This window comes from Trachypithecus francoisi, unplaced genomic scaffold (genome assembly GCF_009764315.1).
Source record: "Trachypithecus francoisi isolate TF-2019V2 unplaced genomic scaffold, Tfra_2.0 Lachesis_group17, whole genome shotgun sequence".
In the NCBI taxonomy this organism is placed as follows: domain Eukaryota; kingdom Metazoa; phylum Chordata; class Mammalia; order Primates; family Cercopithecidae; genus Trachypithecus; species Trachypithecus francoisi.
Window position 1 is genome coordinate 75,202,105 of NW_022681462.1, and position 27,704 is coordinate 75,229,808.

Genomic DNA, 27,704 nt, shown 5'->3' on the forward strand with positions numbered 1-27,704 from the left:
AATCGAACTTTCAGAGATTAAAAAATAAATAACACTTGAAAAGATGACAGTGGGTATAACAGAACTAAATAGCGGATTAGTAAACTAGAATAAATCAGCCAGAACCCAGCACAAGAGACAAAGACAATTATAATACCTTCCAAGACTTACTACACAATTATAGCACTTTTAGTAGCATGGCACTGACTTAAGGATACTCAAAAGACCAACACAGTACGATAGAGGATGGAGAAACAGACTTACATGTTTAGAAACCTGAATGAGACAAATATGATATGGTAGTTTTTTGTAGTTTTTTTTTTTTTTTTTTTTTATGAGGGGGAGAGGGGAAGAATTAGTCAATAAAATAATGCTAAGACAATAAGTTAGCCATATGGAAAAAAAATGACACATACTCAAAAATCATTTCCAGGTACATTACAGGAAATGTGAAAGAAAAAGCTTTTAGAAGAAAATCTAGAAAAATATAGCAATGAGATAGAAATGGATCCCATTTTACAAAGAAAGCATGATCAATGTAACTACTCTGGACAAGAGGCTTTTAAGGTTTTTTTGACAAGAGTTCACTGTAAGAAAGGCATTTTGCATAGCAGAGTGTGTTCCAAAAACAAATTTCATGAAACAACACCCTTCATACGGGGGAAGCATTTTGATATTTTTCTATTACTTTCTTAAAAAACGTTTTAAAGTATGCAACAGAAGACTTGTACAAAAATGTTCATCATGAGGCTGGGCGCAGTGTCTCACGCCTGTAATCTCAGCACTTTGGAAGGACAAAGTGGGTGGATCACCTGAGGTCAGGAGTTCAAGACCAGCCTGGCCAACATGGTAAAATCCCGTCTCTACTAAAAATACAAAACTTAGCCAGACGTGGTGGTGTGCACCTGTAATCCCAGCTACTTGGGAGGCTAAGGCAGGAGAATAGCTTGAACCCAGGAGGTGGAGGTTGCAGTGAGCCGAGATTGCCCCAGTGCACTTCAGCCTGGGTGACAGAGCGAGACTCCATCTCAAAAAAAGAAAAAAAAAAAAAAGTTCATTATGACACTGTTGTAACAGCAAAACACTAAAAACAACCCAGTGTTCATTATCAGTACAAATGATAAATTGTGGTATACTGATACAGTGGGATACTATAAAAAGTAAAAGAATCCCCAGCTATAATCAGTGGTTTTCAAAGTGCGGACCCGTCCAGCAGCATTCAGCATTGGCGTCACCTGCGAGTTTGTCAGCCACCCAAATTCTCCACCCCTCCCGAGACCCACCAAATCGGAAACTCTGAGGTGGGGCCCAACAAGCCGTATTTTATTTAGCAAACCCTCTACCAGTGATTCTGATTCATGCTCCAGTTTGAGAGTCACTGTTACAGACAAATGTCAAAAACACCTTGAGCAAAAAAAGCAAGTCTCAGAAGAATACAAACAATATATTTGTTTAAAAGTCAAAAACTAAACAGCACAGTATCCAGATATACCTAAAAATGTGGTAACGCTATAAAGAAAAGCAGGAAATAACTGATATAAATTGTTTTCTGGGAAAAAAGGATAAAGGAATTAAGAAGGACCACATAACAGCCTCTAAGATAATGACAGTGTTTTTACTTCTTCACCTAGGTGGTGGGTAACAGAGTTTGGGTTTTTTTATTACTATCCTTTAAAATATGTGTTGTAAATTATAATCATTATGAATGATCTCTTTTCTACAAAGAAAAAATGCTGAACTGAGATTGAGAACGTCAAGTCGTGAACACAGAATTACACCCCATATGAACTCAATTTTAACAAAAGGCCTAGAAAAAACTGAGTACACAGCAGGTGTTAAATATTTGTAGACTATTAAACGTTTGCAGTGATTGATGCTTTTTCATTCTTCTCCATTCTTCCAAATTTCTCACAATGCATAAACAACCCAAAAAGAATATTTTTATCTAGAAACTATGAACAAATACAGTAGACTATAAAATAATTTGGTGTCCACCTCATCATCACTCTCATTTCAAGCTTGGTCTGTTTTCTGGATTTAAAATTCAAATCCTGACTAAATACACAGTTTAGCCTATGGAAAAATAATGGTCTTCCATTCTGGTCTCAAAATGTGTTTCTCCTCTCTAATTTTTCAAAAGATTTTCATGGAACTCTATGCAGTTTTGCTTACTTCTCATCTCCATATCAAGGTATATAGCCAGTAAGAAGTACTTTTTTTTAATTAAAAGCAATGTATGTGTCATTTAGAACTAGGTAAAACTACACAACAAAATCTCTTATAAATCATGCAAGGACTGCCTTAAGAAACTCATTTGTTTCTAATTTATTTTCTCCATTAGCAACGTGTTGCTAAAATCACAAGAGAATAGAGCATTGCTCATATGAATTAATTTCTAACCATCGGCAACAAGGGGAACCAAGGGTCGGCTACGGCATCCAAAGAAAGGCAATTATGCACAATGAGCAAAGGAGGTGGTTCAAGGTTGCACTGCCAAGAAATGACATATTCCAGTGGACTCAAACCACCCTCTTCAAATTTTGGCATTCTGTGGTATAAAAATAAAACCGAAGAACATTGAAAAGCAAAGCTTGCCACCTGCTGCCCACTGGCATAATCGTAAATGTTCAAATTGCGTCCACTTTTTTTTTTTACTTAAACACTTTCACTAATTGATTGGCACGGATATTTCCATATTGCATATTTATTCATTTTCACCCATCTTTGAGAAGAAATGTCAGCCCCCCAAATTTTTAACCAGATGCTGTTTCAAACCCTATACGTAATCAGCTATAACCCGTGCACTTCTAACCAGAAAGTAAACCCAACTTCCAAACGGTTAGACATGTTGTGTACTGTATATAATAAATCCACCAAAATGCAGTTGTGTTCATTATAGTATCCAGACCAGGGAAGAATTCCTTTGAAAATGTGCCAGCTCTGCCCTATGCTTCCAGGCCTGTCATCATTCTAGATGATATGGAATACAAAACCCATTTTCTGATCTTTATAGATTTTTAAATCCAAACAATTAATAGCTTAGCTGCCTTCAGCTAGTTTATAAATAGTTGAAATACATTCATACTACAAAATTTTAAGTAGAAGGCCAGCTAAAACGCCTCAAAGATCAGCTTTAAATATTTAAACTTAAATACCTTAATTATATTAACACCAACAAGTGTTTTCATGGGTTCTCAAAATGTTTTCAGTATTCTTTTTCATTTGAATTTATTCTAAAGAACTCTGAGAAATAAATGCATTTTAGCCTTTCTTTTTTAGAACAATCCTTCAAGTCTTGTCTCATTCTTCTAACTCTGTAGGTTTTTGTATCCACGCCATCATTCCCTCAAAAACAGTCCAGAACGCTGCTAAGGAGAAAGTGAAACTTTGAATTAAAGAAGAAAATGCCATCTGAGAGAAAGATGCCCTAACAGCTAGTCACAAACCCAATTAGGAGGCTGAATGGTGCAAGGCCGACTCCATCTGCTCTCCCGCCCCCCAGGGAGCCGCGGAGGGGGTTGGGCCGTAGGCGTTTGAGAGGCTTAATGGCAAACAGTCTCATCACATCACATCGATAACTCCTGAGGTCCTTTGAAATACAACTTTAAAGGCTTCTGCCTGCTGAAATTGTCCATATGCAAAATAGCACCAAAGCTGGTTGAAGTTTTTTCGTTGTCTGGGAACTACTATAAAGCAGACAATAAAAAATAATTCATTTTCAAGACAGATGGCACCATAATGTTGCACTATTTTCTAGTGTGCATTTTTTCCTAAACACTAGAGGCAGCGTCCCCATACAAAAGAAAGTCCATTCAGCTGCAGCCAGTTAGCTTTCAGATTGCTGTTTCTGTGGAATATCACACACATTAAAAAAAAAAAAGTCCCTTTTTTCCCCACTATAGTCAGCTCAACCCTTTCTTCTAACACTCTATAGGAGCCATTATTTCATGCACCATTACTGTCAGTGTTTCTGATCTCTTTCCCACTCGCATCTGATTGTTCACACCTGAGAACACCTAGAAGTGGTTTGTAGTTGTAAGGTTAAAGCTTAGTTCGATCTTCCTACATGCCGTCTGCAATTCAGAAGGGTGCCTGGTGCACACAGGTAATGATATAGTAAGTTAATCCTTTAATTAATTGAATCCAGGCCCATTAACACCAGAACTGGGCTCTGACTGAACAGATTAAATATTTGACTTAATATCAACAGAGGGGACAGTATTACATGTTTTGTCCTATAAAAATACAGCTCTCTACTAAAAATGGGGGGAAAAAACCCCACTTATACTAGAAATGATAGAAAAAGAAGGAAAAAACATTCCGGTTATCAACTATTCACTGAAACTAAAGAACATTTAGTTTGGCTGCTAGCACAGTGCCTGGCACACAGTAAATATTCAATAAATGCATGTGAAATTTAAAGTCCCAATCATTTCTTTTGGTTTCTTGTCAAAGACTTCCTAATGGAGTTTGATCAAATCCTTGTTTTTTATGAACATCCTAAATTAATTTGAACATAAAGCTCAGCTTGATCAAATCCTAGTTTTTTATGAACATCCTAAATTAATCTGAACATAAAAAGCTGATATGGATATGCAAGTCTTTTAAAAGAAGTATAGCATTTCCTCACTAGGTATGAAAAACATTTCTGATTCTGTGAAAGGCAATACTATTATTTTTATCAAGTAGCATGTTACTACACTACTTCAGAAAGCAAATCACAAAAACTTTCCTAGCAACCTTAGACCTAAATAGCTAAATTAAACAAATATAAGCCTGAAACAAAAATTGCTTTATTTATTAATAGTATCAAATAAATATGTAATTTTTGTGTCAGACTGTTCCTTATATTATTTTAAATAATAACAAATGAGAATGCAGTCCAGTCAGAAAGACATTTAGAGCCTAACAACCTGCTGGTTATTATACACCTGTGTGTGATTACCCACGGTTCCTTTCCAGTTCACCAATGCAGGATAATCAAAGATGTAGTCTGTCACCTAAAGGAGGAGGAATATAGGTGAGTAGATCACTCCTAGTGTAGCAAGAAAAACACAGAGAAGATACACAGAGGTTGATATCGATAGGGGTAGAGATAACAAAAAGTAGTTATGGCAAAGCTGTAAAGCCAACAAAGATAAAGAAAGGTAGAAAACTCTTGAACATTTGAAACAGGAAAAAAGACCTTGATTATTCTACAGAGCATGATGTGTTAGTCTAATCAACACAAAAGGAAATCAAATCTGGTTTTGATTATGGGTTGATGAATTTGAGGTCTAGGGATAGAGTGGAATAAGGAACAGGAAGCCTTCAACGACATCCCCTACTTTCCTGTTCCTAAAGATTACACATCATTCCATTTAACATAGGTAGAGAGATAGATAACATGAGACAACACATAATTCCTTAACCTAAATCCAAAGGAATCGTTTTCTTGACTGGCAGTCTGAATCCTTTCTGTTTTAAAGGGAATTAGATTCCCTCTCCTCTCAGGTCTCTGTTAAAGACAGACACTCTACAGGGCCAGCTCCTCTGGGCCTCCCTTTCTCTCATCTGCCCAGCCAGCCTCCCAGGCCTTCCCTCATACTCTCTTAGCACCTCACCTGACCTGGCTTTCCAGGGTGAGCCTGACACTTCTTCAGTGACTATCAGAGCCATCTTTGTATTCCTCAGTGCCCCACACAGAGCTCCTCTGTCTGACTGTCAAGGCTTCCATAATTGGACCTGCCCACCCAATCTCATTTCCTGCTATTCTTCAATCCCCACAAAGAGATCAATTCCCCAACAGGAGAATCATTCCCACCCTATCGTCCACCTGTTATTTATTTAAAAGTCAGACTCTCCTTCACTTTTCCAAGTCCTTCCAACTCTGGTCAATGTTCCTTTTGTCCAATCCTCCAGCCCCTGCCAATCTCCCCCTTCCTTATTCACCATTAGAATTTATACGAGGCACCACATTGTTTAGCAGCTTATTAGGTATTATGCTATGTTATTCACTATTTTTCAGACACATTAGCCTGATCCCTCCAATTAGAGTACCTAGAACAATACTTGGTATGTGGATGGCACTCAGTAAATATCTGCTGATGGAATGAATGAATCAACTACTGAAAATCTGTGTTCTGGGGGCCAGGAGGACTGAGATTCTACCTTCACTATGGTGAACCAGAGATAAGGCAACCAGTTAGAAATGCACAGAGAACTTGGAAAGTTATAGATGGGGTTCAGTAGTATATTAAGATTTATGTCGGTGTAAGTCAATAAGCCTCTCAAAAGACCAAAGAATTCTGAAATAAACTACAGAGTCAATGAGTAACAGATTGTATTCTTGTCCTCATGGACAAGGGGGGATATTTTACAATCCAATTTAAGAAGTTTCTTCCAAATTTGATTAAAAAAAATTCAGAGTACTAATAATATTCTTTGCATAAAAGTATCTTCCCTTGGAGAATTCTTAAATATTTGATAAAAGCAATCTTTAATATGAAAAGAGCTCTTAGAAATTAAAGAAAATTATAAGCACATGTAACAGAAAAGTGTGAAGATGTTAATTATCCACATAAAAAATATGAAGGACTTATAAAAATGTGGAAAATGTTCAACTTCACTAAAAAAAACTAAGAAACACAAAATTATTTCATAAGGTGATAAGATCACACTTCATAAGACCATTCAAAGCCATTAAGACTTCACAGACAGCAATTTATTAAAGACTTATTTGACAGAAGCCACATTTAGTCTGCTTAAAATATTAGAGGAAAATAATCTAATAAACATAATGTCACTGACTTACATATTTACTTTCACATAAAAATCACTAAATTAATACAAAGCAGCATGGCAAAAAGAAATTAATCAAGGAGACTGTGAAGTGTTTCAACTTTATGTAAAGTATTTCAAATATGCACACTAAATTTTCCAACTGTTTAGACTCACAGGTCACCTTTCAAGACGTTAAAGCAATTAAGGTGTGAAATGCCTGCCTCATTACATGGAAATGGTTTTTTTCTGAAATTTTTTTAACTCCTTCAAAATAGCTTCATTTAGCCAGGAGATAAATAGGAGCCACAGGAATGAAAGAGGAGCGGAGAGAGAGAAAAGAGCTTCACAAATGGGACAGGGGAAAATGGTTGTTTGTGCCCAGGGAGTGAGGAATGGGAACTGGAGAGTGTTTCCTTTCAAATTTCTTTTCTCAGAGTAAAGTGCATCCTAATCTCAAAATGTCTATGTCATCTTCCTGTCTGAGTTAAGAACATCCTTCCTAGAGATATAATTAGGAAGGATTAGCTGCTGCATAAAGAGGCTTTGAACAAATTAAGGAAGAATGATGCCTCACTTCGAATGCTGTCCATCAAATCTCCAAATACCAGCTACTTGGCAAAACACCAACATCAGGCAGAGAAACAAAAGGCAGTGCTCTGAAAGCAATCAGAGTCATGTCAAAAAAGCCCTTGGAGGAGAGTTTTTTAAAAAATAAATTCTGTGTCTACAGTAGACAGTCCAGCTAATTCTAAAGATTTGGGAACAGCTCTCTATATTGGTAACTGACTATAATGCATAGATTGTCACATCTCCTTCATGAAACAGAATACATTTTAGGCGAATCGTTATTGTTTTGGAAATAAACAATTTCTGGTCAAACAACAGTGGTTTACTTGACAATTCATAAAACAACTACAATTTTTCACTCCTTTATGCCTTTTATTTGAATGTGGGGCTTCAAAAATACTGCGCAAAGTATTTTTCCATTATTTTGTTAAGCAGAGTCAGACAATGACATGTAAACGATGCAAAGAGAACATGGAACAAAAGATCAGGAAGCCTGGGTTCAAGTCACAACTCTGCTGCAGCCCTGCTGAGTGACTGTGGGCCAGGCATTCAGACACTTGCAGTTATAAAACTTGATGGTTTGTACTGGTTGAAAATTCTGGAAAGTTGGAGGGAAAAGTTGTATCTAATTTTTGTTCTCTTTTTCATTATGCTCAAATAATAACTTTCTTTTTTTTTCTTTTGAGATGTAGTCTCGCACTGTTGCCCATGCTGGAATGCAGTGGCACAATCTCAGCCCACTGCAACCTCCACCTCCCGGGGTTCAAGCGATTCTCCTGTCTCTGCCTCCTGAGTAGCTGGGATTACAGACGCACGCCACCACGCCCAACTAATTTTTGTATTTTTAGTACAGACAGGGTTTCACCATGTTGGCCAGGCTGGTCTTGCACTCCTGACCTCAGCTGATCCACCCGCCTCAGCCTCCCAAAGTGCTGTGATGACATGCGTGAGCCATCAAGCCTGGACAAATAATAACTTTCAAAGGAGCAAGTGCCCAGGATAAATTCTATCCAAAGATACTAATATTGATTAAATATTTCTTCTGTGTTTTGGTGAGAGCTAACGCCATTATTCACACTACTCTAGAACTGTATGACCTCTAAGTGAAAAATAAAGTTTGTCTGAATGTCCTTGTTTGCTTTCTACCAGCACCTGAGCCAAACTTGTGTCAAGGTTCATATCAATATTTAATTGAATACTTATGAGTACTAGGAAATTTCAAGCTCATAAACTGGATTTATAGTACCAGTTCCAGTAATTTCCCCAAGAGACTGGCTGCCTGGACTTTGCTGTCGCCCTTTTCTTTGTTGACATGCCTTATGTCTATCACAGGCATTCTAAGTGCAAGGAGCAAGAAGATTCAACACTGCAAGGTCAAGAACATAAGACTCAGAAAAGTAAATATGGTCTGATCAATGAAAAACCCTTACGACATCCAGAGATATGCAAGAAGTGGGTCCCGTCATTCACTGCAAGTACCATAAAGAATGGGATGCCATAGCTGAACTACTTACTGGCCTGGGATGGTGACCGGAATGATTAGGTAAAGTTTTGCTAATTCCACTCAGTGACTTTTTGAATTGGTTTCCTGGTATACAGCTGGGATTACAGGCACCCGCCACCACACCCTGCTAATTTTTGTATTTTTAGTAGAGACGGGGTTTCACCATGTTGGCCGGGCTGGTCTTGAACTCCTGACCTCATGATCTGCCCACCTTGGCCTCCCAAAGGGCTGGGATTATAGGTGTGAGCCACCACGCTGGGCCTCTCACATGGTTTTGAGGAGATTAAATGAGACAATACTCAAAAAGTACTCAGAATTGTGTCTGGCACAGAATAATTGGTCATATTAACTATTATTATTACATAGCACCAAAACATTATCCTGATTTCTTGTAATTGTATTAGGGAGCAAACTCTATCCCAACACCTCCCATTTTTAGATACAAACTTTGAGTTTCCAACAGACCCAGAGGTGTGAGCAGAAGTGTGAGGCAGTAACCTCCCCGATTCTGTCCTTGTCTCTCCCACCTCCATGCCATGGTCTACTCTTCAGCAGTCAGTCTCAGGAGGAAAAAATTAAGAAATGCCTGCTTCCAGCTCCTCAACACGCTTCCTCACCTCACCATTTTCCCCATGTGTCTGTTTTTCTCAAACAACAAAATAGGTCTGACCAATAGCTAACGTTATCTTCAAACTTTACGTTGTTTTCATAGATTAGGAAGTCCTTCTCAAACTACCACACTGCTATATACAGTTGGGCTTGGTGACGATTTCAAAAAGGTTTTCTAGAATTTTCTTTCTCTTTTTTTCTTTTTTTTTTTCTGAGATGGAGTCTTGCTGTGTCACCAGACTAGAGTGCAGTGGAGCAATCTCAGCTCACTGCAACCTCCGCCTCCCAGGTTCAAGCGATTCTCCTGCCTCAGCCTCTCAAGTAGATGGGACTACATGCGCGTGCCACCACGTCCAGCTAATTTTTGTATTTTTTTTAGTAGAGAAGGGGTTTCACCATGTTGGCCAGGATGGTCTTGATCTCTTGACCTCATGATCCACCTGCCTAGGCCTCCAAAAATGCTGGGATTACAGGTGTGAGCCACCGCGCCCGGCCGTCTTCTAGAATTTTCTCATATACATACCTATACAGCAGTATTATGAGCCAAAAAACGGCCAAAGGGTATAAAATGTTAGTTATGCAGGATGATTAAGTTATGGCGATCTAACGAAGAGCATGGTGACTATAGTAAATAATACTACTGTACTATATACTGGTAATTTGCTAAGAGAGCAGACCTTCAACGTTCTTACCACAAACCAAAAATGGTAACTACGTGAGATGAGAGATATATTAATTAGCTTGATTGTGGTAATCATTTTACACTGTGTACATATATTAAAACATCATGTATACTGTAAATACATACCATTTTATTTGTCAATTATACCTTAGTCAAGCTGGGCTAAAAAGAGCCAAAAATTGAAAAAGAATCCAAACATCCATCAAAAGCAGAATAAATAATGAATTGTGGTATATTCACATGATGCGGTAACCACTGGTGGTATCACATAAATGAGCAAGCTGTAGTCACACAACTGCATAGATGAACCTCAGATATAATACTGAGTGAAAAAAACACACTGTATTATTTACATACAGTTCAAACACAGGCAGAACTGACCTCTGGCATTAGAAGTTAAGAGAGTAGCTCCCTTTGGTGAGGAGGAAGATGGCAGAATCTAAGAACAAGAAGCTTTGTGGTGCTGGAAATGTTCTATTGGGGTTTAATGTCGATGGCACTTACGTGAACATGATGTCACTTTGGGATCATCACTGGACTGTACACTTTTGATTTTTGTACTTTTCTGTATATAATTTCAATTTAACATCCATCTTTTTAAGTTTAAATAAATGTGTATAACACGATAAAATCAGTGATTGGTTCAAATTTTTAGTTCTCATCCCATCCCCAAGGTGTCATGAATTGAGCGCTGAGATCCTTGGAGTGAGTTCCTTTTGTTCAACTTTCATTCACTGCCTTTTTTTTTCCACATCATAAAGTCAGGATCAAAACCTTCACCTACCTCATGGACTTGTTGGGCAGACCACATACCATAAGGAATGCAAAATACTCTGCAAAATGTTCAGGGCTTTTCAAAGGCAAATACTATTATTCCAAGAGAGAAGGGTACCTCCTGCAATAAAAGCATTCGTGAAACAATCCACAGACAAGGATTTAGACATTATTAACACTTATTTTCTCCAGGCAAAATGCTAAATATATACATATGTTAAGCAAACACTGATTGGGGCCTTTCTGCGTACCTCTGTGGACAAAGAGATGAAAGACTGTGTTGTTAAGTGTCATGACAATGGTAAGTACAGGGAAGCAGAGGAGAAAGCTGGGAGAGAGTTGGTGGGGTTGAGGTGGGGGTTCAATATGGAGCAAGGTCCCCTCCTACAGTCTGAGAGATCGTATAAGGAAATCATCCGTTTGAGTACTGACCAATTCCTTGGATCCTTTAATAAGTTCAGACAAGGTCCCAGTAATAACTATCAGTACTGCAACAAGCTTGAACTCTCTCCCCAAAGTGTTTAACTACTGGCATAGCTTTATAATGGGATTTTTTTTTCCCTTTACTCCAAATAAAGGGAATGAGCTTACGTTTTATTGTTACTGTTGTCAATTAGGAGGTGGCATACTTCAAGGAATATCCCAGAAGTTCTTCCATCCTTGGAGATATCATAGCATTAGGTTTTTGAAGACTCAGGACCACACTCAGGACCATAAGAAACTTCATCTTTTTATTACTCTTTATTATAGAAAATTTCACAAATATAAAAAGAATTTTGTAAGAAACCCCTATGTACCCATCATCTAGCTTCAATAATTACACCTCAAATCAATCTTATTACCTCTATATCTCAACCCACTGGATTATTCTGAATAAAATCTCACAGATCATATCATTTCATCTGTAAATACTTTAACATGATTCTCCTCCTTATGAACATAACTATGCCATCATCACAGCTCATAAAATCAACAGTTCCTTTATATCATCAAATTTCCAATCAATGTTAGCATGTTCATGATTGTCCTATAAATCGTCATTGTTATCTTTGTCTTTTCTTTTTTTTTTGAGACGGAGTCTCACTCTGTCACCCAGGCTGGAGTGCAGTGGCCGGATCTCAGCTCACTGCAAGCTCCGCCTCCCAGGTTTACAACATTCTCCTGTCTCAGCCTCCCAAGTAGCTGGGACCAAAGGCACCCGCCACCTCACCGGCTGGTTTTTTTGTATTTTTTTAGTAGAGACAGGGTTTCACCGTGTTAGCCAGGATGGTCTCGATCTCCTGACCTCGTGATTCACCCATCTCGGCCTCCCAAAGTGCTGGGATTACAGGCTTGAGCCACCGCGCCCGGCCTGTCTTTTTCTTTTATTAGCAGTTTGTTTGAATCAGGACAGAAACATAATCCAAATACTGTGATTGGTTAATGTGTTTCCTAAGGCTTTTTAAGCTACAAGACCTCCGTCTATTACTTTTTTATCTATTTTGTGTCTTTTAGGAATTGTTTTGTTGACATCTTAGTCAGTAGCTTGGTTTTCAAGCAATCTTCAGAGCTTTATATGACCTTATATTACCATTAATCTTCATCTTTATCAAGTTCTAATTAAATCATATCCTAAATATGGTCATTTTTAAATATGTCCACGAATTCCTTGATATTTCTCCACTTAAGCAGTACAGCATACTTCTACTCCCTCTGAGTGAGGACTAGACTTAGCAACTCACTTCCAATGATTAGAATAAGGTGAACATGAAGGTGTGGCATCCTTAAGACCAAGACCATAAAGGCACTGTGGCCTTCTCCTTGCTCTCCCTCATCTAGGATCACTCACTCTGGGAGAAGCTTATGGCCACACTGTGAGGACACTCAGGCTGCTCTACAGAGAGGTCCCATAGAGAGGAAGTGAAGCTTTCTGCCAACAGCCAGTGCCAGGGCTAAGGCCTCCTGCCAACAACCATGAAAGTGAGCCATCTTGGCAGTGGATTCCCCAGCCCCAGTCGAGCCTTCAGATGACTGCCACCCCTGCTGACTGCTTGGCTGCAACCCCTGGATTCCTGACACAGACTGTCAGTCAATAAATGCATGTTATTTTAGGCTGCTAAGTTTTGGGGTGATTTGTTACATAGCCAAAGAAAACTAACATGCCAGGCTACCTAGCCTCACATCATTGCCTCCCCTGGATACACCCTTCTCCTCCAGTTGTATGTATCCGAATTCAACCACCTTCTCACAGACACCTTTTTTAAGGAGCCATCCCTAGACTCCACTGTACTAACACTTCAAAATCTGGAAACAACTGCTCTTTCTTTTGATTTCCTAAGGAACTTCATTTGTATTTGGTTCTAAATCAAGTTGCCTCAAACCAATTCAGCCAAAGGTAAAATCAATTCATCTTATACCCACCTGCCTAAAATATATGCTTTTAACACTACAATTTTACCAAACTAGCTGTTCCTCAAACACCTCAGGCACACTCCTGCCTCAAAGCCTCTGCCTCACCCCTGCGTATCTGCAGGGTTCATGGCCTTACCGCAGGCCTTTGCTGAAATGCCTCTCAGCAGGGTCTTCCCTGGCAGCCTATTTAAAGCTGCCACACCCCTCACTCTTCCCCACCTCACACCAGCCCAGCATGCCCTATCTACCACTGCAGTTTTATTTTCTCCACAGCAATTATGAGTATCTAACGTGTATTTTAATTATGTCATTTATCAACTTCCCCTCCCTCTCTAAACTGTAAGTTCCAAGAAAGCAGACATTTTATTTAGTTGCCTAGTGTTACATATCCTTAGCTCCTAGAACAGTGCCCTCATACATAAAATATGCTCCATAAAAACTTGTTGAATAAGTGATCAAGCTGATCGCACTTCACGTGCCACACAAGGAATGTAACACTAAATATTTTGGCATTTTAGACATATTTTATGTATACAGTTGAATACTTTAAGGAGGCTTAATCAATCTCCTTTACTGGTTAAACACAAAACCTGAAATACCCTAACAAAGGCAATCTTAAAGGTAACTTAAGGATTCTAACATTTCTCAAAAGTAGCCAAAATGGACCTATCATATGTGATTCCTTGGCCATTTGATTAAACATGACTCACCGTGATTATGTCCTAACCTAAATTACTCAAAGGGCTCATTGTGTCTCTTCCTTTGTATAGCTCATTTGTCATTTCCAAATCTCCGTAAGAGCAGGACTGGGTCTTGTACATCTTAATCTTCTCTGCAGTGACCAGATAATGGGGCAATCTATACAGTTTATTAATATCAGGATTGATGGCACCCAAGGCCATCTCTTCTCATCTCTTCTCTTTACTTAAAAGCACACCAGTAGGCACACCCATATACACATGCCTATAACAATGCTATCATAAAAACGCATCTTCATTCTGCAGATGAAATCTCCAAAGCAAACTGCCTAATGTCTTTATTTTACCAAAGCTGAGTCAGAGCTGAAACCTTAACCTCCTCTTTGACTCACAACATTCTTGTCTAAATTACACTGCGGGTACCAAAAGGAAGGGAAAAAATGGACTGTTCCTTTATCTGACATCCGACATATGGTTCTTACTAACAATCCATATATATACATCATAGAGGGTCAAATTCTAACAGTGGATGGTGATATTCAAGATGAATAATGTTGCTTGTAAATTACTTTACAGTTTATGTAAGCCATAATGCTAGAAAAAACTAATTGCAATTCACAGTAATATGACTCTTGATCGCCACAGCACAGTTTAACACAGAATTGTTTTTTGTTTTTAAGATCTAAAACAATGCTGGAAGGAAGATATCTAGCTATGATATAATCAAAGCTTTATATCGTTCCAAGAACACATCGTTATATTCATGTTCTGGCACACACAAAAAAAGCACTACTATCCTTTAGAGAAAAAGTTAGCAAACTACAGTTCATGGGCCAAATCCAGCCCACAGCCTGCTTTCATATGGCCCGTAAGGGTAATTTTTATGTGTTTTAATGGTTGAGAAAAAAATCAAAAAAAAAGAATAATACTTCATGAACTGTGAAATTTATATGAAATTCAAATTTCAATGTCCATAAAATAAAGTTTTATTAGAACACAGTCACACTCATTAATTCGTACACTGTCTATGGCTGTTTTTGTGCTACAATGGCAGAACTGAGTAGATGCAACAGAAACCGTATGTCCCACAAAGCTAAAAATATTTATTATCTTCCCCTTTACAGAAAATTTTTGCCAACTCCTTCCTTCAGGGCATGGATGCTGAAACCTGACTGCCTCCGTTTAAATTGTAATACTTTCACTTACTAACTGTGGGACCTTGAACAAATTACTTAACCACTCTGTACCTCAGTCTTCTCATCTGTAAAATGGGTTTAATGTTACCTTCCTTATAGGGTCCTTGTGAACTGTAAGTGAACAATACACAACAAGCATTTGGAAGAGTACCTGGCATATAGTAAGCACTTAGTAAGTATTAGCTATACCTACCTTTGCTTCTCGTTGAGGGCTGCAAAATGTGTTTTCCAACAGCAAAGTAGCATTTCAAACTAGCCCCTAAATCTAGCTACCACAATAGAACTGAAGCATTATGAGACAAGAAGAAATTACAGAAAAATGAAGAAAAACAGAAAAAAAAAGAGGATTGAAGATTGAGGAGGGAATCGGAGGAGAAATGAAAAAGACCACACTCAGCAGAAACAGTAGGTGGTCTATTCGAAGGGGAAGTAGAAATAAGGATAATTTCATCTATAGTAACAGACTGCATAACTTCTATGGGCTGACTGGATCCTAATCACCATGTGGAAGCTGTCTCTACAGAGGGAAGAAGCATTCTAAATTCCAAGCAAGTGACTTAAAAATGAACTGCTACGCCAAGCCCATTCTTAAGTTGGGAACTTCCTGTATTTTACATTCCTAGACAAATGACAAGTGATAGTTGCAGTACATTCTGCATCTTATTATCCATATAGAATAGCTCATTAAGAGGAGACAATTTGTTTAAGAAGCCAGTGCAGCTGAGTGGCTGCTTGCAATGCAACTCAGAGAACGGAGTCATCTTTCTTCTCTGAGTCCTCATTTTGTTCAGAATAGCACTTACTTCCTAACACTAAGAAAAAAAAAACCTTGTTCCCATAAATAGAAAACAAGCTCATTCACCAAAAATGGACCCACACGGCAACTGGGAGATAAACATGGTGTTAACAGAAGGTACACTTAACCTGCTACTGAGGTTGAGAAATTCTTTGCAAGGACTCCCTTTCATTTGAGTAGTTTCTCTGTGCAAGCTGAGTTCTTACCTTTTCCAGATAACTTTAAAAATAACACTGTTTGTTTTTTAATTATTTCAAAACTCTATAAAATGGCTCCCCCCTCAAAAACAGAATTTTTAAACTAACAACTTTATCACAAATAACTATCTTTATCATTCCCTTCCAATCTTGATCCCTATAATCCTCACGGTTGCCTTGGGTTGTACTTACGGTAAATTTTCCCGCAGAGGCTAAACACACATATCAAATATTTTTAAGAGACTCCATGTGTAAGCCTAATGTGTAAAGCCTTAAGAAAGGAAAGAAAGACATTACTATCCAAGTGATTTCTGCAAATTGTGCAGGAAAGGGACAGTGATTTAAAGCAATGTATCTAAGAGAGTAATTAAGATGATCCTTAGCTAAACAAAATTTCAAAACACTCACTGAGAATGTATCTGCTGGGGGAGTCCCACTGAAGGCTTCGGCTTGAGGGTCAAGGTCATCTGGGCCACAGGGCTGACTCTTGGTAGAGTGTCTGCCTTCTTAGATGAAGTATGCTTTGCTGCCTGCTCAGGCGGGCCCCAGGAGGAGGCAGCCCCAGGACTCTGTCCTCCAAAGACTGGCGATGAGGTATCCTGGGCAGCTATTGTTTCACAGGCTTTGCCTTTGGTCCCTGGTTTACACACACACAGTTGAGGCCGGAGACACATCCCTCCATTCTGACATGGCGGAACACAGCTAGCTGCAGAAAAACAACAGAAGGCACAGCTTTGAAGAACATTGTAGACTTTCTAATTTTTCCAAAGGGTTAACAGTAGCATCAGGTTGTTTGATCTCCAATAAAAATCTACAAGAGCACTCATAAGGAGGAAGGGGAGGGGGTTGGGTGGAGGAGGGGGAGAAGAACTAATATTAATGGCTTCCTATGTGACAGGCACTTTTTTAAACATATATAAACAAATTTAATTTCCAGCAACATGTTTTGTAGATATTTTATTGTGCCCACTTTTTTTTTTTTTTTTTTTTTTGAGACGGGAGTCTCGCTCTACCGCCCAGGCTGGAGTGCAGTGGCCGGATCTCAGCTCACTGCAAGCTCCGCCTCCCAGGTTCAGGCCATTCTCCTGCCTCAAGCCTCCCGAGTAGCTGGGACTACAGGCGCCGCCACCTCGCCCGGCGAATTTTTTTGTATTTTTTTTTAGTAGAGACGGGGTTTCACCGTGTTAGCCAGGATGGTCTCGATCTCCTGACCTCGTGATCCGCCCGTCTCGGCCTCCCAAAGTGCTGGGATTACAGGCTTGAGCCACCGCGCCCGGCCTATTGTGCCCACTTTACAGATGAAAAAACAGAAACAGAGATTAAGTGATTTGTTAAACGTCACATAATTATGACTAATTAGAAGAGCGGGAATTGGAAACCAAGTGAGCCAGCTCCAAAGCTATCATTCTTAACCACTTTACTGTGTCTGCGTCCCAGAAATGCATCAGAAAATCCAGGAAAAATCGTAAGAAAATGCTCTGCCATTATTTTAAAGTTATGCTCTGCGGCTTAAATTTAAATATACATTTAGCTTAAAATTTAATTTAAAATTTTTTAAGCCTAAATTTTTTGCCAAGAGTTGGCAAAAAACAAAGGTCCAGTCCAATCCCCAACCCCAAAAAGTACTCTCCTACAGATCTCATGTTGTATAGGCTATCAGAACTTCCAGAGACTGTGTCAGAAATTTAGTCCAATCAACTCTTTGACATATGAGAAAACGAGAAAACCAAGGGCAGGGAAGTTGAGAGTCACCCAAAATACACCTGCTAGTTTGTATAAAAATCCAGCGTGCTATGCACCATCCCTAATTTAATAATGAAAGGCAACCAAAAAGAAACAACTTCTTCATCCCCTATTTGCAAGGATGTATGTACGCTGAATCGCCACACTGATGACCAAGCAGAGTTTTAAAGCTATCAGGCCAGGCACAGTGGCTCACGCCTGTAAGCCCATCACTTTAGGAGGTCATGGTGGGAGGATCACTTGAGCCCAGGAGTTTGAGATTAGCCTGGGCAACACAGTGAGACTCTGTCTCTACCAAAAAATAAAATAAAATAAAAATAATTAGCTGGGCACGATGGCATGCACCTGTAATCCCAGCTACTCAGGAGGCTCTCGAGGCTGCAGCAACCATGATCACGGCACTACACTCCAGCCTGAGCAACAGAATGTAACCCAGTCTCAAAAAATTTTTAAAAAAAGTTATCAGGGCTGTGGGTCATTGGTAGAGTAAGTAGGTTTTATGATAGGCAAGATCCCTTAGAAGTTTAGATGCTACTGGCTGGCCACAGTGGCTCACGCCTGTAATCCTAGCACTTTGGGAGGTGGAGCCGGGCAGATCACTTGAGGTCAGTAGTTCAAGACCAGCCTGGTCAAAATGGTGAAACCTCATCTGTACTAAAAATACAAAAATTAGCCAAGTATGGTGGCGGGTGCCTGTAATCCTAGTTCTTGGAAGACTGAGGTAGGAGAATCGCTTGAACCCGAGGGGCAGAGGTTGCAGTGATCCGAGATGGTGTCACGCACTGCAGCCTGGATGACAGAGGGAAACTCTGTCTCAAAAAAAAAAAAGAAAGAAAGAAAGAAAAAGAAGTGTAGATGCTACTGACTTAAGTTTTATTATGTAATGTCATAGGCCTATGGCCATGATTCCTTCAGTCCCTTCTTTATTTGTTCAAATACATTTATTATGCTGCCCTGTTGCTGTCATCTCACCTTTTACATAAACTGTTGGTCCTGAGGCAGAACACACTATCAAGTCTCCCATAAAGTTCAATACAAACTTCAGTCCACAAAGCAATTACAAAATTGACAAGCAAAACAAACAATAGGAGACTCAGTTATGAAGATCCAAAAGACCAAGACCTAAAAGCCTTGAAACCTATTGATTTTCTATAAAAGAGAGAAAATACTTTTCCCATCTTTCTACAATATGATGCCTATTCATTACAGCACGTAATGATTTTTCTAAAATGGCCCTTGGGTGTCAGAATACCAAGCTGAGAAATTTTCAAAAAGTTGGGAAGGATTCTTTAAAAAAAAAAAAAAAAAATGGAGCCAGTTCCCTAGGTGACCTTGGAGTAAGTCACTTAACCTTGGCCTCTGCACTTGTGTGTGTTTGGGGGTTATGAGGAGGGCAGCAGCGATTTGTCCTAAAATGGTCCCCACAATATGAGAATAAAGGCTGTTCCCACACTGTGCTTCTAGAATCCTAATTCAAAAGCTCTATGTTTCTAGAATTCGGGATTCTAACGTATCAGAGTTTTCCTGACCCAACTGAGCAAACTTTGTTGCTATATCTGAGATGCTGTCTTGGGTCCCTGCTCAGCCATGGTTATTTCCGGAATGTCACAGAAATGGGAATGGGATCCACCCACGAGAACAGAAGTGACCACAGCAAGGACTGAGCAGGGCTTTCAAAGCTGTGCCTCGGCCTGAGCTCACCACCCAGGCACTTTCATGTGTGCCCTCTCGTCACGCTTTCAATTAGAAACATGTTTCTTTCTAACATCTGAGAATGATTTCCGCTTCTCCTCCCTCCCAAGGTGCACTGCAAATGTCTCTTCTACCAGGAAGGCTGTTTGATGCAAAAGCTGGCACCTAGGTGGAGGCCAAGGACTGACATCCTCAAACATACCACCAAGAATGAGCCGCAAGAACCTGTTCTAAGGAAGACATGGATGGTTAGCAATTTTTTTAACTCTTCAAATTTTTCATGTTGTCAGGTAAGGGGGGTGGGGAGACAGTCATAAAAGATTTTAAAAAATGCTTTGAACTTACAAATATTTTCTACTGGAAGAAAAATAAAGAACATGTTATATAATATTATGGCTATATATAATACCACCCTTTGTAGTAAATTTTAAAAGGACAATTAGGAGAACGAAAAGACAATTTTCTCTTCTACCTACCCTACCTAGACTCAGACAGGTAACCCCTAGAGCATGCAGATGAGGAGGGGCTGGCTTGAACTGGAGGAGGACAGATTCTCTAACTCCCAAAAGAAGCCCCTCATCTGACATAAAAAGCAAAACTTATGTCCTTCTATCACATTTATCAAGATGTTTTTCCTACAATATTTGAACCCATGCAGTAGTGGTTCTTACATGGCAGCAAGCACCGGTGGTTCTCACAGTATGGTGCCCAGGCCAGCAGTATCACCTGGGAAAAATTTGAAACTATATATCCTTGGGATGCCCTACGCCTGCTAAATCTGAAACTGGAGCCCAGCAATCAGTGACTGTCCTCCAGGTGACATCAGTGCACACTCAGGTTTGAGAATCACCGACATACAGCATTTGGAAACTGAGGCCTTCCAGCAGCAAGTTTCTGAGGACTTATATTTTTATACTTGCAAGTTTAGTGTTTCACGCTATAATTGCTTTTAGGCAATTGAATTCTTGGCTACGATAAAAGTGTTTGTTTTATCCTGCCATTTTTATTGCAAATTTTGGACACATTTTCCATGTCCATACGTTTCCAAAAGTCTACACATTTGTCCCCATCTACTTCATGGCCAATGCAAAAATTCATAGCATTTATGTGAAAACTGTTATTATAACTAAGGTGTTGGACTATGTGGAATATTATAAATATTGTCACAGGAGTACCTTTTATTTTTATTTTATTTATTTATTTATTTATTTGAGACACAGTCTTACTCTGTCACCCAAGCTGGAATGCAGTGGCGCAATCTTGGCTCACTGCAACTTCCACCTCTCAGGCTCAAGCGATTCTCCTACCTCCGCCTCCCAAGTAGCTGGGATTACAGGCATGCACACCCAGTTAATTTTTGTATTTTTAATAGAGACAGGGTTTCACCATGTTGGCCAGGCAGGTCTCGAACTCCCGACCTCAGGTGATCCGCCCGCTTCAGCCTCCCAAAGTGCTAAGATTGCAGGCATGAGCCACTGCCCCCAGTCAGCCAGAAGTACTTTTTAATTTTTTTTTTTTTTTCCCATCAGTTGATCCTGCTTTTTCCTGGCCGGCACTGTGCTGTGGTTCAGCTCAATGAGTGGAGGCTGAGTGGAGGTTACATCAAGATCTTATCAGTGAGTTGGGTGGTGGTTCTCAGGCTCAGCTGCACATTAGAATCACCTGGGGAGCTTTTAAAACACCCAAAACCCAGGCCTAACTCCAAACAGATTAAATCAGAACCTTTGGGAGTAGGGGGAGGGCTCCAGGCTTCAGTACTTTTTTAACCCCCCAGGTGACTGAAACATACAGCCAAGTCTGAAAAGTAGTAGGTTAGGAACAAAATCCTAATCCACGCTTGCAGACAGACTAGTCTTCTAAAATGCTACTCTTTGAATCATTTTTTTCCCTTTCATTCAAAAACTTTCCACACATTTTAGCTGACCATGGATGTAAATGTTAAGGCCATCTACATGTAACCCAAACCCCCTTTTCCACCCTCGCTTCTCACTGTTCTACCCCTGCAGAAGCTCACCCATCCTCTGGGATTCCCACCTCTTTGTCTCTGCCCAGAGGAAGCCCTATGCAGGAACACATGCCCCTCAATCCAATGAGCACAGTGAAAACCTCCAGTGCTTCAAGCCCACCCTTCTCTATGAAGTCTCTCCCAAATGTCCACTGATGGGGTTTGGTATGAGTCCTACCAAAGCTCCTGCTGAATTATAATCCCCAGAGTTGGAGGTGGGGCCTGGTGGGAGATGACTGGACTATGGGGCAGAGTTTTCATTAATGGGTTAGCACCATCCCATCCATGCTGTTCTCACAATAGTGAATGAGTGGGTGGTTCTGAGATCTGGTTGTTCAAAAGTGTGTGGCACCTCCCCACCCTCTCTCTTTCTCCGCCTCCAGTCACGTGATGTGCCTTGCTCCCCCTTTGCCTCCTGCCCCGATTGGAAGTTTCCTGAGGCCTCCCCAGAAGCACAAGCTGCCATGCTTCCTGTACAGCCTGCAGAACCATGAGCCAGTTATACCTCTTTTCTTTATAAATTGCCCAGTCTCAGGCATTTCTTTACAGCAGTGTGAGAAGTGACTGACAGAACCACCCACCCACCCCTACCACGACCTTTGTACCATCTGGCTCTTGTCCACTGTCATCATTCGCATTCCACATACTAGTCAACTTCTTACAGTTCTCTCCTATTTGCCAACTAGGTTATAAGCTGTGAGGTCAGTTAAGTGGCTTATGCAGAACTTTCTGTAGCCTGGGATAGGAGCCTAAACTTGGTTGACTGACTGATATAAACATAGAGCCACTACTTTCCAAATGATGCTGGGATTTAAGGATGTCTATAAAGGAAAGACAGCTGATGGTCTCTTAATTCATTACATGATAACATCTACACTTCCAGACTTGATTTGCAATTTACTCAATCAAGCAGTCACCAATCCTTTAAAGCAGATGTTTTTCCATCAAAATTAAATTCAAGTAAACTCTGCAAATACACAAAGTCTGCAGCGACATTTAACCTTATGTTATAGTTACAGATAGAAACAGGTTCAGAAGCCAGATCCAATGTGTTGTAGTGACAGTGAGGCAAACTGGTCAAGGTCAAAGAGAAGAGAATATTACAAGGGGCATAACATTTAGGAGGTTATTGAAGGCACTTAGGAGATTGAGCCCAGCCGGTGAAACACAGCAAGACCCCATCTCTTAAAAAAAAAAAAAAAAAAAGTGGCCAAAACTGCCCCCAAGACAGCGATGAACTCAGATACTGGGCTTGCAGAAAGCCCACTGACATCAAGATCTAGGTGAGCAGGTTAAGCAACAAAACCCTACTCCATCCTGGCTACCAGGTTGGTCTTCTGAAACTACTTTCATCATTTGAAACAGTCAAAATTGAGTTAATTCTCAATCTGTGCGCCAAGTACTAAAGAGTCTCAGATGTCTTTCACATTTGTATCTACTCCAGTTTGACAAGCTGATCCTAGAGTTCTTTAAAAGTTCAGTGATTGTATTTTTAGGAAGTAACCCATGCCCCGAAGCTCAGCTTCTACTACTTTTAATTCTAAAAAAGTAACCCTTAGTTATATTTAAAACTTGTCTCAGCCCACACAGTGCAAACAGTGTGACTCTCTGTCCTTGCCTTTCTCTCCAAACAAGTTGCAGCATGTCTACCACATGTGTCCTGGGGAGAAATGTGAGTCTAACTGTGTCTTCTGTGATCAGAGACAGCAGGTGAGAAATTGCTTTGCTGTGTGTGTCTTCACAGTAATTCCCAGCTGCCCTTTGAAGTTATTCAATAACACTAAGTGATATCAGATCACAAGAAATATAGCATGAGGTCACACATTTTAGTCTACTCTGTCTGCTTGCTCCTTGTACCAAACCCAAATAAATGCTGTCGTTTCATTGTAAATGTCTTTGGGTCAGCCTCCTCCAAAATCCCTACAGAGAAAAAAAAAATTAGCATAAACATCCCAATGCCTTTTCTATCCAGTCTTCTGGAATAAGGAAGAATTCCACATAACGCAACTTCCTAAATATGTGAACCATGCCCATCAGTCACCAATATATTTAATCAATCTTTACAGGTCTTTCATTCTTATGAAATCTATTTGAAACCTGTGAGGGATGGGTGTTTGCTTTCATTGTTCTCTGTCTTCCCTCTGAGTCAGACTGTCAAGTCACACAAGCATTCTTTCCACACTCTTTTCCTACCCTATTTCCTTTTCTAATCTTACAAGTAACAATTTCACCAACCAGATAGTTGAGCATAGCAAAAATTAAATGGACTACAAGTCACAAAGGCTGGGTACAGAATCTCATGTTTCATTCGGGAGTTTAATGCCTTTACGTCAAGTATACAGACCCAGAATTCCCAGTTCCCCAAGAGCCGTGTTCTAGTAGCTTGAAGTTTTCTAAACCTAAGCTCAGCAGGAGTGATTGTTAATCAGGTGATGTAATTTAAAATAGGTGGTCAGCTGGGGCCAAACACACTCTTCCCAATACCGTCAATAGTTGTAAAAGCACTCACAGAATATAACATAATTAAATCACAAGTCATGTAATACAAAACAACCAGCAGTTTTCCTGGATTGTTTCTGATCTTATTACTGCCATTTATGATTTTTTTTAAATTATAGGCATTCAATGAAAATAAAAGAAAATGTTAAAATATCTATCTACAGTTTAGAGTATATAAGCGTTTAACATTAATTAAAATAGCAAAAGGGAATAACCCAGAAAAAAATATTTTCTGAAAATGCTATTATATAAAAAAATTAATAAAAGTTGCCTTTAACAAAGGAAGACCAAAATCAAAAAATGAAAAAAGAAGAGAAATACATAATTAAGACAAAGGGAAATGCAATTAGCAAATAAACTTGTAGGGTAATGTTCAAATTAACAAAGTCCTCAAAAGAAATGAACACTAAAACAAGGAGATACATCATGGCTAATTTTTTAGAAAATATAAATATTAGTACTAAGTGCTACAAAGGAGGTAAGGAATATGGTACAAGCCTTTTAGAAAGCAGTTGAACAATGTTTCAAATATTTCAGTAGCCTCATTTTTAGAAATTTATTTTAATAATCAAAAAAGGAAATAACTGGGCATACATGTATCCAGGTGTCCACAGCAGTGCTATTTGTTCCGAGAAGAAAATGTAATAGAACCATAAAGGTTGAGTAGAATATGGTATTAACAGCCATTCAAAATTATAACTATAAAGTGATACTACCAGCTTTTAAAGCGTTGATAATGTGAATTAAAACACATGTTATTTCATTATTCACTGTCATTCATTCCTTAAGCACTTTCTCTAATAGTATAATTTTACTTTGTGCATTCATGCTAGTATATATGTATCATGAGTACACATTTTTGACAAATCTTGGATGTTACGGACTGTAAACTATTATGCACATATATTGTTATAACTGATATCTTTAGAGTTCATTCAAAGGAATACAATACATTTTTTTTTTTTTTGTTGTTGTTGTTGTTGTTGTTGTTGAGACGGAGTCTTGCTCTGTCGCCCAGGCTGGAGTGCAGTGGCCGGATCTCAGCTCACTGCAAGCTCCGCCTCCCGGGTTTACGCCATTCTCCTGCCTCAGCCTCCTGAGTAGCTGGGACTACAGGCGCCCGCCACCTCGCCCGGCTAGTTTTTTTTTTTTTTGTATTTTTAGTAGAGACGGGGTTTCACTGTGTTCGCCAGGATGGTCTCGATCTCCTGACCTCGTGATCCGCCCGTCTCGGCCTCCCAAAGTGCTGGGATTACAGGCTTGAGCCACCGCGCCCGGCCTCTTTAAATTTTTTTAATCCCATCCATCTTATCTTTATCCATCCAATTGAGCCCCCTCTTAAATGCTTGCTTTGTGCCAAGAACTGCAGATAAAAGATGGAGACAAATTTCTTGCTCTCAAGGAGATCAGAGTCCAATAGGAAAGACATGAGTATAGAAAAAGAATCACCATACAGCTACGTGTCATAATAATAAAGGTGTAAAAGGAGGAAAGTGGGGGCCTTAATTGGACAACCGGCAAATATTTGTGAGTTATTATATTCAAGGGACCATAAAGAATACAAAGAATTCTTAGAAGTAGTTTATTTCCTTGAGGAGCTACTACCAAGCCAAAGACAGAAAATCAAAAAGTGTGACTCCATACATCCTTGCCTAAGCTCATCTACTGATGAGCAGGCAGGTACGAGAGGGGGCTAGGCTCTGGGTCACAGAGATTTGAGTGTGAAGCCCCCTACCCCACCCCACTGCCCTCGGGCAAGTTGCAAAGTTTGACCCATGCCTTACTCATTCAACAAAATACTGAGTGACAATTCTACGCTCAATTTTGCACCAGGCACTGTCATACGCTCTGTGGCTAGAACTGGAAACAGTGATGATGTTTTTACATCATATCTGTCCCCTAGTATTCCCAACCCAGCCAGGGAGACCCCACAGGGAAAGTAATTATAACTATTACCAGCCTTTCTGAAAGAGAATAGGAGTGTGTGAAGGGGGGTGATCACAGTGGGGTCAGGGAGTTAGGAAAGATCTCCCTGAGACCATGAATTTAACCAGGAGACCTGAAATCAGAGAGAAATAAATGACACACGGACCAGGCCAAATGTTAGTATTAAAATCTGCCACAGAGCAGCAAAACGGAAAGAGATCCCACTGATTCAGGACTTATGTTTCATAAGAGATCAGGTTTGGGAGGATAAATTATAATATGTTCTTAAATATATGTGTCTAGGATGCAGGTCCAGTATGATTTAGTATAACCACCAGAGACATCATCCTGTAAATCAGGAACAAAATACTAATGCCCACTGTACTAGCTTGCTAGGCTGCCATAACAAACTACCACAGAGTTGGGGACTTAAATAACAGAGATTTATTCTTTCACAATTCTGGAAGCTGAAAGTCAAAGGTCAACGCATCAGCAGAGTTGGCCTCACTCTTTGGCTTGTAGATGGCCATCTTCTCCCTGTGACTTCACTTGGTCTTCCTCTGTGTCTGTCTCTGTGTCCAAATTGCCTCATTTTTTTTTTTTTTGAGACAGAGTTTCGCTCTATCACCCAGGCTGGAGTGCAGTGGCGCAATCTCAGTTTACTGCAAGCTCCGCCTCCCGAGTTCATGCCATTCTCCTGCCTCAGCCTCCCGAGTAGCTGGGACTACAGGCGCCTACCACCATGCCCGGCTAATATTTTGTATTTTTAGTAGAGACGGGGTTTCACCATGTTAGCCAGGATGGTCTCGATCTCCTGACCTCGTGATCTGCCCATCTTGGCCTCCCAAAGTGCTGGGATTACAGGCTTGAGCCACCGTGCCCGGCCTACCTCTTCTTATAAGATCATCAGTCAGTCATACTGGATTAAGGCCCACACTAATGACCTCACTTTAACTTAATTGCCTCTTTAAAGATTCTAATTCCAATACAGTCGCAGTCTGAAATACTGGGGATTAGGACTTCTATATAAGAATTTTGGGGAAACAAAATTCAGCCCATAACCCCTACCATCACCTCTGTAACTTAATGCATTTCTGGATGTTCTAGTCAATTCAATAATACATGGAGGGGAGCTGTGCGGTGAGACAAAGCCCGCTCCTACATGCCAATGGAAGTGTACACTGGTACAGACTTTCCGTAAATGACTGCCCATATTTTAGGATTAAGCCCTGAAAATACTCATCCTGTTGTGTCTTGTCATTCCTAATCTAGGGAATTTTATATGCAAATATGTCCACTGCAGTATCACAACCAACATAGTAGTAAAAGTAAGAACCATCCCACCCATAAAACAAGTGAAGAATGGATCAGGCTGGGCACAGTGGCTCACCCCTGTAATCCCAGCACTTCGGGAGGTCGAGGCAGGCAGATCATGAGGTCAAGAGATGGAGACCATCCTGGCCAACATGGTGAAACCCCGTCTCTACTAAAAATACAAAAATTAGCTGGGTGTGGTGGCGCACGCTTGTAGACCCAGCTAGTCAGAAGGCGAAGGCAGAAGAATTGCTTGAACCCAGGAGGCAGAGGTTGCAGTGAAACAAGATGGCGCCACTGCACTCCAGCCTGGTGACAGAGCAAGACTCCATCTCAAAAAAAAAGAAAAGAAAAGAAAAAAAAAGGGATT

At 39.9% G+C, this 27,704-nt stretch overlaps 1 protein-coding gene across 6 annotated transcripts in view; it reads right to left on the minus strand.

Annotated features, from left to right (window-relative positions):
* LTBP1 (latent transforming growth factor beta binding protein 1) overlaps positions 1-27,704 on the minus strand; it is a 479,251-nt gene that overhangs the window by 362,525 nt on the left and 89,022 nt on the right. For all 6 annotated transcript variants that reach the window (XM_033176072.1, XM_033176071.1, XM_033176068.1 and 3 more), the window contains exon 3: positions 16,564-16,861. In XM_033176072.1, the coding sequence (XP_033031963.1) occupies positions 16,564-16,861 (298 nt within the window). The remainder of the gene's footprint in view (positions 1-16,563; positions 16,862-27,704) is intronic.